This window comes from Hypanus sabinus, chromosome 5 (genome assembly GCF_030144855.1).
Source record: "Hypanus sabinus isolate sHypSab1 chromosome 5, sHypSab1.hap1, whole genome shotgun sequence".
In the NCBI taxonomy this organism is placed as follows: Eukaryota; Metazoa; Chordata; class Chondrichthyes; order Myliobatiformes; family Dasyatidae; genus Hypanus; species Hypanus sabinus.
The window spans coordinates 142,967,093-142,981,718 of record NC_082710.1 but is presented as its reverse complement, the minus strand read 5'-3'; the positions used below and the strand labels follow the sequence as shown (position 1 = coordinate 142,981,718).

The 14,626-nt window shown below is 40.1% G+C and overlaps 1 protein-coding gene across 1 annotated transcript in view; it reads right to left on the bottom strand.

Moving 5' to 3' along the window:
* Nucleotides 1-255: 255 nt before the first annotated feature.
* kpnb3 (karyopherin (importin) beta 3) overlaps nt 256-14,626 on the bottom strand; it is a 65,684-nt gene continuing 51,313 nt past the window's right edge. The window contains exons 17-26 of the mRNA XM_059970477.1: nt 14,386-14,507; nt 13,172-13,268; nt 11,183-11,355; nt 9,600-9,711; nt 9,366-9,421; nt 9,116-9,238; nt 8,815-9,034; nt 6,804-7,032; nt 1,639-1,780; nt 256-753 (exon numbers count right to left, since the gene is read on the bottom strand). Coding sequence (XP_059826460.1) covers nt 667-753; nt 1,639-1,780; nt 6,804-7,032; nt 8,815-9,034; nt 9,116-9,238; nt 9,366-9,421; nt 9,600-9,711; nt 11,183-11,355; nt 13,172-13,268; nt 14,386-14,507 — 1,361 coding nt within the window. The 3' untranslated portion in view covers nt 256-666. The remainder of the gene's footprint in view (nt 754-1,638; nt 1,781-6,803; nt 7,033-8,814; nt 9,035-9,115; nt 9,239-9,365; nt 9,422-9,599; nt 9,712-11,182; nt 11,356-13,171; nt 13,269-14,385; nt 14,508-14,626) is intronic.

The window sequence follows — 14,626 nt, the reverse complement described above, 5'->3', positions numbered from 1 at the left end:
TATCATTGATGAGGTCTGTCTCCTCACTGACCACAGGGTGTTGAATGAAAACCATGTTCACATTAATAAAGGTGCACAGCAATTGGATTCACACTCCATCATCGTTTATTGGACTGAGGTACCGCTGGACAAGTGAAGGACTTCACATTTCAGAATCGTTTGCAGGACTGCAAACAAAGAGGGCAGGATCATCAAAAAACAATAGCAGAGATGAGAGATCTTGCATGCCGCAGTTTTAAAAGGCAGGAGAGTATATTGCTTACCTTGGTTGGGAGAAGGGTGGGGGCGGGAAATCAATCGCCACACTATTTAGTACAATACTAGATGGATAGAAATATCTTGCCAGTTTAATGCACACCAATACTACAGCAACTCGTTTCAAAATAGTAATGGTTGATATGAGAGAGTTTTTGTTCAAACTGACCACAATTGTGCCATGTTCTTGTGGTAAAAGTAGAAAAATAACTATCAGTGCTGTAAGGGTGGGACATGAAGATATTCCTCTGTAATTTGCAGCAGTCTTAATACACAATGTGTGCTGAATCAGAGCTTCCTGCTACTCACTGCGGTCTGCATAAGTGACCCACACAACAGTTCTCTCACAGAAGAGGGAGAAAAAGGACAAATCATGAATGATTTTTGCATGTTAGGAGTATTTAAGGCCATTCAAGCAGTGTTCAACAGATTGTGTATTGCTGCCTGCTGTGTTTCGTTGAGCGATCCGATGCACTCGGTCCACAGAGTCCCTGAACCCTGGAAAGAAAGAAAAACACGGGCTCTTCAGCAGGTGCACCACACTGTCGGGGCAGTTACCCTCTCACTGTGTACGAACTGTTCTCTGAATACAGAGTGCACCGCATGCAGTACAGATACCAACATCATGGCCATTTGGGTTACCTTGCACATTACACACTTCCCAACCAACATCCAAATATTGAATATTGCACAACTAATACACAGCAGCAAGCTGATCCAATACAGACCGGAGAAATTATACCAACCACTTCCAAAGAAAGACATGGTACATCATGCCCCCTTTTAAACTATGTCTGATCAAATTACAGGCTGCTCCCAGTTAAGAAACAGGATGCATTTTTACAGATGTCCAACGGACAATTTTGTTCACAAAAATACACTCAATATAGTAACCACACCTTAACAGTTATTAACAGTAGAGAGAAAGCTAGTTCAAATGCTCATAGTAATGAACATACCTATATCTGTCAGACCCTTAAATTTATTACAGGAGTTTGTTTATATATACAGATGGCTCTAAGATGAGCATTCATAACCCGGGACAGCCTGTACTAGCAATGAGTACTTTTGGAGAATAGTCACTTTTGTTAAATATGATTATGAAAGAAAATCCTTGCTCATTACTGCAGGTTCTTATGTTCACCTGACCGTAGAATTTCATTTGAACATCTCTTCTGAAATGCTGCATCACTGATGATATAGCACTCTCATCAGTACTCCATTGCAGTATCTACTTAGATTTGAGCTCTGGTCACTGACATCCTTCTCACTCACAGAAGTGAGATTCGTGCAGTCATAACCAAATTACCTCAGGTAATAACCTCTCACAACCTGCTTTCACCCCATCCAACCCCATCCCTGATTTGGACTGACAACACTTACCTGTACCTGTCGGATTACATTGGCCAATCTTTTGCTACAGGCATCTTCATTCTTTATTGCTTCATTAGCAAGACCTTCTGCAATGATAGCAAACACTCTAGGAAGGCTGGAATTATTGGGGCCAAGCACAATTGGATTGTTACTGTGGACGAAAATAGAAAACAACAACTTTACTTGTGAAATCAATGGATTGATATACTTCAATTTCTTGAATGTTTCTGAATTCAAAAACAGCAGAATTTACCAAGCTATTCGGAGAAATAACCAATTTTAACCTTGCTGTTGCTTCAAAGACACTTGGAACTTTCACCCTTCAAGTTGTCTCCATACCCAAAACCAGACAACTGCTCCTCCTACCCCTCATCCTCAATAACGCTGACCCCCAAGGTTGTGCGCTGGGCCTTTTGTGCACACTCTGCTCACACATGGCTTCATTGCCAAACACTCGAATAATCACATCGTCAAGTTTGTTGGTGACGTGGCATTGGTGGGGCTCATCAGCAACGATGATGAAATGGCCTACAAAGAGGTAGAAGAGCTCAAGAGTCGGTGCCAGGCAAATAACCTCTTCCTTAATGCCAACACAACAAAGGAGATGGTTATCAACTTCAGAACTCTCATCACTCACACACTTCTTTACATCAGTGGCAAAGCAGTGGAAAGCAGGTTCAAACTCCTGGGAGTGCACAACATACACTTTCATGGTCCCAGAGCACATCTTACACAGTCAAGAAAGTTCCATGCCTGTACTTTGAGGCTGAAGAGAGCTGGACTTTGCATATCCATACTCAATTCATTCTGCAGATGAGCAGTGGCGAGCATCCCGGCAAGCTGCACTGCCGCCACTGCAGCAGACATGGCTCAACAACAGGTAGTCAAAGCCAGGCAGCAACCGACCTACTATCAACGATATATTGTACAAACAGTAAGGTGCCAGGAAAAGGACTATAACAACATGAAGGATTCCACCCACCCTGCTCATGGACTGTTTGTCCTGAGAACGCTACTATTATCAATGCCAGGACCAGACTCCAAAACAGTTACCTTCCCCAAGCAGTTAGGCTGATCTGCCCATTATATCTACCACTACTTTGTTGTTTACTGTCAATCATCTTATGTACAACCTAGTGTCACTTTATGGACATAAAAAATATATGGAAGTATTTATATTTATTGCATTTTTGTATTAATGTGTTCCTATCTGTTATATTCCTTTAATGCTACATTGGATTTGGATTAACAATTATTTTGTTCTCTTTTAAACATGTGTACAGGAAATGACATAAAACAATCTTGAATTTTATATCCCCAACATCTCCATGTCCCTCCGTTTCTGGTTTCTTGAACATCCCTCTATTTCCCTCAATGACATTTAGCTTCCTGGGCCCAAACCTTAGAAATTCCTATCAAATTACCTTCACCACCTCATATAGTCACCATTTTATTTTTTATTTATTACATTTTAGAAATTACAAAGAATAAATGTAATAGTAAAAAAGTAAGAAAGATAATACTAACCCTCCCCCTCCCCTCAATCCTCCCCCCCCCTTAACCCTTATCTAAAGAGAAAAAAAAAAGAAAGAAAAGAGAGATTGCCTGGATATCGGAGGATCCCCACATGCTCCATGGAGTTCAAAATAATTTTGATATTTATTTTTTTACTTTCCCCAATTACTATAATTTTATCTTCAAAGGACCTATGTATTTAATCCTATCTTTTGTAAGTATGGGAGCCAAATTTTCAAAAATATATCATATTCATTTCTTAAATTATACGCAATTTTTTCAAATGGAATACAACTATGTATTTCATTATTCCAACGATCCATAGTTAAATATAAATCAGATTTCCAACTAACTGCGATAACTTTTTTGGCTACTGCCAATGCAATTTTTATAAATTTTTTCTGATAGTCACATTTTCTTAACCTGATTTTTATCATTTGTCCCCAACATCTCCTTCTATTGCCTAGTGCCAAATTTTGTTTGGGAATTCTAATAAAGATAGATTTGTGTTTCTGCACATCCTAAAGCTCCTTACAGACACTCAAGTACTGTTTGACATGTAGGCAATATGAAATCGGAAATAGCCAAATTACGCAGCAAAAACTAACATGATTTTGTTTTAGTGATTTAGTTGGTCAGTGCCATCGGACCATCAGTACTTGTACACACAAGTTTGCTGACTGGGTCTCAAGTACACTTCCACTTTTTCTTCCAACAGTATATAAAACTATTTCGGTTAGTTCTGGTCACCACACTAAAAGAAGCATGTGCATGTGGAGGCTTTAAAGAGGTTCATCAGGACACTGCCTGGACTGGAGTGCATTAGCTATACAGAGATTTGAAACAAACTTGGATTGTTTTTCCTGAGCATCCTGATAAAGGATGTGAAGTTATAAGAAGCACAGCCAAGGTAGACGGCACAGATTTAGGGTGAGAACGAAGTTTAGATTAGAGACTCTTTTAAAAAAACACCGTGGAAGATGTCTGGAATGCACTGTCAGAGTAAGCAGATAAAATAGTAATATTTAAAGACACATGAACAGGTAGGGAATGGAGGGAGATGGACATGTGTGGGCAAAAGGTCTGTTCCTGCACTGTACTTTGTATTTCTACATTAGTATAGATAAAACTATATTCAATACGGCACGAAATACTGGACTGGAAATGTCAACCAAGATCAAGCCTTTGGAGTGCAACATGAAACCACAACTTAAGACTAATAGAACAGCCAAGTGAGCTAGTTATTATTTACTTTGTCAAAAGCAATATAGAAATGTATACTTATGCTTTGTTGATTAATTCTACCCCAATGATGGATTGTTTAATGCAAGGGGTCCCAGCTTGGAGTCCACAGACCCCTTGCTTAATGGTCGGTCGATGGCATACCCCCAACTTCAGTGTCATGCTTGCTAAGGACAGGAAAGTAATTTATACAGTCTTCACAGGCCTGCAGCACCATCTACAGGTTTATTCATGAAAATACAGTATTCAGGCAACAAAGTACACAGCAGGAGTTAAACAATTATCCTTGTCACTCATACAGTCCCCAGGCATACCAGAAAGTGCTATGGTTATTGGCCAATTATAAAGAAACTTGCTTAGTAACCGGTAGCCACAAAGAGAGTGGATTGTGATAAAAAAACCCACCAAAGTTCTTACAGAACTTTCCTTTGAGTCTGGTTTCCAGACTCACCAGTGTAATTGACAGTTTAACTACACACAAGGAACCTAAAACAATCGCAGATGCTGGAAATCTGAAACAAAAACAGAAAGCTCTGGAAACACTCAGCAGATCAGGCAGCAGTGGTAGAACGCCAAAGCTAACATTTCCATCAAAAACCCACTAGCAAATCTGTGAAAGGGAAAGCAAGTTTTAAATAGTAAGGAAGGTGGGGTATGGGATTTCAGAGATGATGCCCCGACCTATTGAACTTCTTCAGCAATACAACTGTTCTTTGTTGTAATGAAATGATCTGTACAAACGATTTGCAATGGCTAGTAACTTGGCTGTATCAAAAGCCACAATGAAATGCAGGAATACTTTAATCTCATGAAACTGCAGTGGTCCAAGGAAGTTGCTCACCACCAACTTCTCAATAGCAAAGCATGCATCTTGTGACTAAACTAATAGAACCTGGGCAAGAACAGGATAACAAGAGCATTTCCCACGAGACTGGACGCTCCCCTCCCCCTCCTCTAAGGTCTGCGTCAGTTCCAGTCATGACTAAGATGGGAATGTGACCTTAAATTGTGTGCAGCAAACTTATGAAAACAAAAAGACCAAGTAAGCCGATGGCTTTCCAAATAAAGCCATGGAATCCAACACGCACCCAAGAGCAGAGTTTAATGTATCATACAAAAGATGGCTGCTGTCCCAGAGTATTCACTTAGCAACGCACTGGAGTATCATCCTAGACTTCAGGGCTCTAGTCCTGACTACAGCTTAAAGTTTGGAACTCTGGTGCAGTGACAAGAATGGTAGTCATCACGCCACACACGCAGTATTACTGTTACCTTATTCCTGTGTTCCCTTTACAAACTACACGGATTTCCCCTTGTTACTCCAGGTTTCATCACCAATACCCTGCCCTGATCCAATGATGGAGACGCCCTGGCCAAGAGAGCACACCAGTGCCCCCAGTTCAGCATTCCAGCAGGTAAATAGGTCTATGTCACAGCATACTGTAGTGAGGAAAATCATACTTTACATACTGTCCATACAGATCAGTTCGTAACAACAGTACATCGAGATATCACAAGGAAAACAACAAGAGTGCAGTTTTCACTTCTGACAACCTCCATCGATTTTTGCAGATACACAATCTTCTCTGGACACATCATGGCTTGCCGTAGCCACTACTCTGCCTGTGACCGCAAAAATCAATAATCCTCCCCGCCACAGGGCTTGTCAACACTTCAGCAGAATCAAAACCCCATCTATCTTAGACATTCTCTCTTCTTCCTTCCAAAGGGCAGAGTTACAAAAGCTTGAAAATACACACCAGGCTCAAGAACAACTTCTATCCTACTGTTAAGACCACGAATAGACCCTTGTATGGTTAAGATGCTGTTGATCTCAATCTAGTTCAATGCCCTTTCACTTTGCTTGCCTGCACTCTCTGTAACACTATCCTGCATTGTTATTGCCATTCCTTTTGTGCTACTTCCATGTACTGATTTGATGAAGTGATCTGTATGGATGGAATGGAAATTAGAAGTCTTCCCATTGTACCTTGTAATGGTCTTGCTATCTATTATCGCTCTGCACCGCACTTCCCTGTAACTATACATCTCTGTACTCGTTTTTAACCTTGTACTACCTCATGAGCCGCTGTAACAAAACAATCTGAAGGAACAGTATGCAAGTTTTTCCTCACTGTACCTCAGTACATGGCAATAGACTGATTCACATGACAATAAATTAATTACAGCCCAGCATGTCCTGGTTGATAGGTCACTCAAGCTAGCACAGGTGGGTTGCAGGGGGAAGTTGATAGACATACAAGCAGGAAAAAATGAGACTGATAGGTGCAGGTGTGAGTTTGATGATAGGCTGGAGGATCTGTTCCTTGCTGAGAAGCTCCAACTCTTGTCCCAGTACCTTCCTTCACCTTTCCATACTACTTGGAATTAGCATTACGATGAGATGGAGCACTTGCCTTTCGATAAGGTCGCACAGGTAATTGAAAGTGTGCACTGCCTCCTCTTTGTCCTCATGTAGTGGCAGCCACGAGAGCCAGTGAGGTAAAATCTCATTGACATTTACACATTCTGGTCGACACTTCATGACCTTCCCTACAGCAGATATACAGTTTTCAGTTGCGTTAATGTTCTCTTTGGTTTTAGATTCTTCCATCTGGATAACTCCAACCAGGAGTGGGATCGCCTCTGTGGAGGAGAGAGAAATTAATATGTATTAGTCCCAATGGCCAGCTCTCTCCAAAATCTACAGGGATCAGAGCTCATCAACAAGATGCAGGCAAGTGTTTTAATGGCTACTCTTAAGACCTTGTCCATCATGATACAGGCGCAGTGATCTCCCAATTTACCTTCTTGTGGCTTTGCACTTTATTTATCTGTAACTTCGACAGTATACTGTGCATCCTCTTTTTACTACCTTGCCTTAGTTCTTTCTGGCAGTGTCTACTTGAACGGCAAGCATCTTTCACTACATCTCAGTGCACATGACAATAATAAACCAACACACCCAGATGACCAGCTAACAGCTGGGACTGTCACACACCCAACCCATGCATCTTCAAACTGCCTGCAGCATTCTGAGCAATGCTCACATGTGTATGCAGTTAGCAGAGGTGTGGTTCATATCCTGAACTTCAATTGCCAGACCTGTACCAAGTTCATTTGCTCACTTGGGAGTGCATTCAACAGAAACCCCCAACCCTCCATGTGGCGAGTAGACTTAATGATACCTGAAAACGTTCTCAATCAGCAGTCAAGAAAAATTTAATAGTTGCATCTTTTTAAACTCCCAACACCACCTTGAAAACTTCAATAGCTCCAAACTCTGCAGAACTAGAGAGCACGTAACAAGAAGCTCTTGTTTAGTAACAAATGCAAAGTAAACCAGTGATAGGAAATTCTAGCTTTATGCCACACCTATTCACAATAATTCTATTGTGGCTACAGATTTCCCCCCGTAGACAAGCTTTGATTAATTAAAACTGGTGATCTAGGCAGTACCATCTAACCTTCAATAAAATTGTTTCTGGCAATATTCAGTCAGGTTACATAGTCAGTCAGGTCAGTCACTTGAATCAAGAAAGTCTAATCTTGGCAGGAAAACTGTTTAATCCATTCATTCTTGAGGCAAAACATCTTTATTCACTTAACTTCATGGGGAATGGGTTCAGGATGAAAGCAGATCAAATTTGATGGCAGTGTTCAAAAGGTTTTGCCATATAATGGCACCACACATCTTAAGGCTTCTTAGTTGCAATGTTGAATGTTTGCTTAATATTTGTAATTACAATGCTACTTATATGCTCCTTTTCCATTACCCTGGAGATAGTTATATTAAGAAAAAAAATGGGTAAGGTTACAAAGATATATCAATAACAAATTAGCTTAAATACATATATTTATGGAATACAGCTCTCAATGATCAGAATCTATTTTTTGTAGTCAGATGTGGGAAATGGGAACTAAATAATCTCTAATATTTGTATATCATATATAATGCTGTGACACTAATTTCCTTAGTGTCAATAAAGGATCTATCTATCTAAATAGGTGCACATCGTGGTTGGCATGGACTAGTTGGCCTGAAGGTGCTTGTATCCATGCTGCAAATCTTTGACTGACTTTCAGAGAAAATAATCACATTTAATGAACCAGCTAAGTCTACTGTTCATTTATAACACCAAAGGCAATGAAGCAGGCTGCTACACTTCAGTGATCAAGTCTCTGACCCTTTCCCAGAGGTAAAATTTGATAGCGTACTGGTAAAGAACTGATGTGAATTAACAATCTATGTGTTCATAAATTAAGACCCTGGCTCATACATCAGTGCCAAATTGCTACAGGTTACTGGACTTAAAATACGTTACATACTGTAGAGTGTGGCAGCAGAGTTAAAAAGAGCTTGTATTTCACCTCAACAACACTCAGTCTCTGTTCAACTGCAGAAAGAAAACAATCTGTTGAACTTACCAGTACAGAATGGCCTGTAATTCTCTCCACCGAACTGAGCCATAACTCCAATTCCATAGGCTGCTGCCTGTCTGACCTCAGGGCTGTTATCACAGACGTACTGCAACATGGGCCGCAGGAAATACTCCGCATATTTAAAGGACGTGGGACTGCAATGCTCAATGACATCATCAAAGATGCACAAGCCCCACTGCTTGTCTGCCCATGGCCTGTGTGGACACTGCAGGGAGGAAAAGTACTCATCAGAATGAAAACACTGAGCAAACCAAAACCAGACTTGAATATTTTGTTTTAAACTTACAATTAGATTGACTATTAGAGGGAGAATCTGTTCAAACCACGGCAACATTTTCTCTTTGTAGCAGCTGAACATCGAGTGCAAGATGTCCGAAATTTTAGTCAAAATGTAAACATCGCTATCATCCTGTAACCAGACAAAATGCATAATACACAAATCTAAAATAGTCTGAACTCATTCAGTATAAACCTTCAATAACTACCTTTACACAAATTTATCACAACTACACCACAATAAAGAAAGACTATATTACTTCATCTTGTAAGTTTTCTTCCACTTGTTCATCATAGTCTTCATCTTGTCTCTTTGCTATATGGTTTAAAAAAAACACCCAATTACACTTCAACACAAAGCCACATTTTAATATATGTGCACAGAAAGATAAAATAGCAAATGAGAGAGGTTACTGTGATTATCAGGAAACTGTGAAGTACAACTCTAACAGGAGATTGCCTCGAAGTTTACTAAAGATGCAAGACATTTATACCTTGTCTCAATTCTTGGTTTTTGAAGTGCTCCTCTAATTTCCCTTTCATAATGTTGCCCAGCTCCTCGAGGTGTTCCTTGTTTAAACAGCCTTCACCCATCAACTCTATGCACTAAAGAGCAAAGGAGAGAAAAATGCAAGGGGCAGATCAATAAAGGCTCAAGTACTGTAGTCAGATTTGGGACGGAAAGCACAATATATTAACACACACGAGGATAGGTGACCCTGTGTGGGATATTCCAATGACTAATAAACATTTTGAATAGACGATGGAGGAAATGCTTCAGTGTCATTAAACTCACTTCAGCTTTAACTAAATAGTTTCAGTCACGTTCTTGCCATGTCCAAAGAAGCCTGATGTCATAACAGTTTGACTCTTTATTGCGTTTTACCCACTCCAGGCCTGTGACCGATGCACCTCACTACACTAGTCCCTGAGATGCATTTTCAGCAATTCATTTGGCAGTTAAATAATATACCTAGAATCCTTTTACCATGGCTGGGGATTATCTGGATCGACAAGTGCCAGCCCAAATTCCTCAAGCTTTTCTAATATTGAACAGACCAGCGGATTCCTAACAAAAACGCTTAAATATGTGGAACTGGCATTTGTTTACACAAACAAAAAAACCCAGCAACTTCAGCATAAAAACCTGATATTTCAGGAACGTGAATGGCAATTTGGAGAAGACACGACTTGCCCTGATCTCTACTCGTTTTTGAAGGCAGGCAAGCAAGCAAGAAATTGCGAAGGAAGTAACTCCACCCTGATTAAATGCAGGGATTAAGTTTTGTGCCAAAACAACTATTGTTGTTTTGCCCATTTCAGAATGAAGTGTCTCATGGAGGGTTGTAACAGCAAATTCAAAAAGATCAGAATTTCTTTTGCACCTTTCAGGATAACCAAGGAGTGTCAGAGACAATGAAACAATTTAGAAAAGTGGTCGCTGCTGTTAAGTAGGAATTACATCATATTTTACATACACTAAGCTACCACAGGCAATATAGAAATCACTCTGATCTAGAGTAACACACACAAAATGCTGGGGGATCTCAAGGAGGTTAGGCAGCATCTATGAAGAGTTAACACTTCAGACCCAGACCTTCAAGTATTCAGCTCAGTCTCATTTGAAACACCGCCTTTTGCGGAGAGACTCAAACGCACCAGAATCAGACAGCACAGAGGCACAGTTAACAGAGCCACTGCCTCACAGCATCCAAGACTCAGGTTCAACAACCTTGGCCTTGAGTGCTGTGCATGTGGAGCTTTCTCCATGAAGGTTCCCCCAGGAGCTCGGGTTCCCTCCCAGTTTGGTAGGTTAATTGGTCACTAAATTGCCTTGAATGTGTAGGTGAGTGGTAAAATCTGGAGTTGGCGAGAATGTGGGGAGAATAAATAAGTGAGATTAGCGCAGGATTAGATAAACGGACAGCTGGTGATCAGCATGGACTCAGTGGGAACTGTGTCCACCCTGTTTGCACAACTAATGCAGCCACAGTCTAGCAGCATCAGCATATTCTATTAAAATAGGAACCATTTAGCACTGTGAAAGTTCTTGTATACAGTTGGAATAAAAGATTACCTTTGCGAAAGAATGCATTATTTCAGAAAGGACGTCAGAATCTGGCTCCGTCCCAATTCCTTTGATGAGAGAGTCGCACATAAAATGCCACATTTGCGTCACGTACTCAGGCCCTTGCACCCGGGCGCATTCCAGCAGCAGAGGCATCGATTCCGCAGCAGCAACTCGAACACGTCTCACCGTTAAGGATGACTGAGCAGTACTTTGAAAGAACATTGACAGCTTGAAAGGAGACTGTTCAGCCAAGTTCGCCCCTGCTCTTTGCAACAGCAATCTAACCGCTTGTACTCTGTTCTGTATCCAAGTTATTTCCTTCTAGATAGCTGTCTGGATCCCTTTAAAAGCTGCATTTGAATCTTATCCCACTATTCTCTGTAGCCATCCAGACTCAACACTCATCTCTTTGCCTATTATGTTTTCTCCATGCCCTGTTTGTCTAGTTCCTTCTACAAATATACTGCCTCAACACTGTCAATGAGGCACAGTCAAAGTAACAGCATGATAAATAAAATGCACATCTAAGCAGGTCCCAACCTTTCCTAACCATTTTCCTATCTGAGTGCCTTTCAAATGTTCTTAAAGTACCTGTCTCACCCACTTCCTCTGTGTGAAGTTGTCCTCGGGTCACCTGTAAAACTTGCACCTCTCACCTTAAACCTTTGCCCTCCAGTTTTTAATTTCCTTTCCTTAGGAGAAAGACTATGTGCATTCACCCCATCTCCAACCTTCACAATTTTATACCACCTTCTAAGATCTTACCTCAGACACCTATACTCAAGGAGTAAAGTGCTAGCCTGCCCAACACTTGGATTTTAAATACTCAATTATCTGCAATCATCTGTTGCAAAAACAGCCAGTTTCTCTCATCCATCGACAAAACTAACGTGGTTCATCCCCGGAACTACTTTGGTCAACTGCTGAATCCTCTCCAAAGCTTTCATGTCACCCGTACAGTGCAGTGCCCAGAACCAGCCACTGATGCAAATAAAAGCTCCTGAAACAAACGGTACAGCTGTTTTCCCCTCACACAGTGGTGGAACTATAAAGCCACAAAAGGCAGCTAACATACATACCAAATCTTATAACTAATCCTAATTCTCTTTATGATCTCGACAATCATCTGGGGAAAGGAACCGTCGGTGATTCAGGTTGAAACCCTGCATCAAGCCTCTCAATTTTATCTAAACCAATTACATCTTTTTCCCCTCCAGCTAATACATTTTATAAGAATCCTAGCCAAACCAATCTTTGAATAAAACTTCAACAATTTGTAACCTCTTCAATGTGATGGGAGTCACTATATCACTGTTTGGAATAGACTTCAACTCGCTCCATTTAGCATTCTTCAATTGCACTGATAGGATGTGGTTATTTCTGTGCTGAGTCAGATGATGTGCCAGTTACTCAGCAGTCTGCAACATACTGAATGGAATCCACTGCTAAAATGATTCCAAAATGCAAATTTTCCACTTCGAATCAATGACTGCAAAATAAGTTTTCTGAAAGCTTGATTTTTAAACAAAAAAGTGACTTACTGTTTTCACATTTGCATTATAGATCAAAATGCTACTGAAGAAAGCATTGATACAAGATGTTAAAGATATTAAACGTTCATAGAAAATACACAAAGTACTTTTAGTACTTATTTTCAGATTTCCCAATTCTATACTACTTTGTTTAATTTTGCATCATTACTTTTTACTTGTACTACCTCAATGGACAGCATTGAAATGAACTGTACGGATAGCATGCAAAACAGTTTTTCACTGTACCTTTGCAAATGAGACATTTTGCTAACTTACATGGTGACTGAACCATCCAAAAACATTTAACACAACATTCTCACACAAAATATCCTAGTTATACCTTGTACTTTATCAAATTACATTAAGCAGAAACAAGGACTTTCCCCCTCGCTTAATTCAAGTGTCCATAATGCAGAATATTTTTCAAAAATTACATATAAGATCACATTGAACGAAAGGATATCATCGTGAAAGTAAAACTTAAGGAGCGGTACCATCAGTTTCACCACTTGTTCGGTGTATTCAGCAAATCCTTCCTTTAACTCTTTTGCATAGCAGACCTAGGGACATATATTGCAGGTTACCAGTGGTTAATCTCTGGAACAACCACTACAAAGCATATACACTTGTTTCAGTTTCTGGGTGGGAATTGCAAGTGACTCAGATTACTGTTGGAAGGGCAAATCCAGCAACAACAAAACTGATCTCATGAGTCACTGCTGCAAGATACAACACTATCCAGCTGGGTGACAGAAGTGCTCACCATACAGCTGCAGTAAGGTTTTAAAAAAAATCATTAAATGTCTAAAATTAGACATCTTGAGTATGTCAGATAGTTATTGTTGGAATTATACCATCCAATGTATTCACTCAATAATATGCCAGAAACCATACTATTGAAGTTTGTATTGTCCTCTTTAAATCTTCCTTAACAGAATTACTAAATTATTCTGTACAGTCTATAAATAGTGCTAGTATTATGAAGCCAAAATATAATTTTAAAATAAAGAACCTGGGGTTCTTTTAACATGAATTATATATTCCCTTCAATGCCTGGCTTAACAAATCCAGGAATATGCAACATTTTCACATTTTTGAGACATGTTGGTGGAAAGGCCTGTGTTTAAATATACATCCCTAACTGTATTGACAAGGTGATGGTGAGCAATCTTGTACAATACAGTGCTTCTGGTGACATACACCCAAAGGGAAGGTGGTCATGTATCAACAACAACATACTCAAGACCAGGATGGTGCGCAGTTTGGAGAAAAACCTGCAGGGAGTGATATTCCCTTGCATACTACCTCTTGCCCCTCCTAGCAGCAGAGTTTAGGTGCCGAAGGTGCTCAAAATTAGAACCAGCAGGGCTCCTGCAAATGGTGGCCACTGTGCACTGGCACCAACAGAAATATTTAAAGTGGTGTTGAATTTTTGAGTTTTACTGCAGCTGCACTCATCCAGGTAAGTTGATGTTCCAGATGTGTCTTTGTTGCTTTTGGAGAGGGCCTAGGATAGCTGCATGTTACAGGATATCCAGCCTCTGAACTGTTCTTGAAAGCACATTTATAATGTACGTTTATAATTATATACCATACATAACCAGAACAGTTTGGTTTGAAATAACAAGAATAGCTTATCGAGAACTGTGTTAATGTGATAGCTAAATTAGTCCTTACCAACATCTGACAAGCTGTCGCTTTCTCCTCCAGCCCTGCAGTTTTTATTCCAAAACTTTGCTGATCACCAAGGTTTACAAATTCCCAGCCATCATCCTCACTCATGTTTTCCATATCTTGGGCTGATAAAATAAAAGTGCTTTATAAAGCTCGTATAACAACCTGGACACGAATCTGCAATGTGGACATTTACTTGTAGTAACATCTTTCAAATCTAAGGTTTAAGAAATCACGAAGCAGA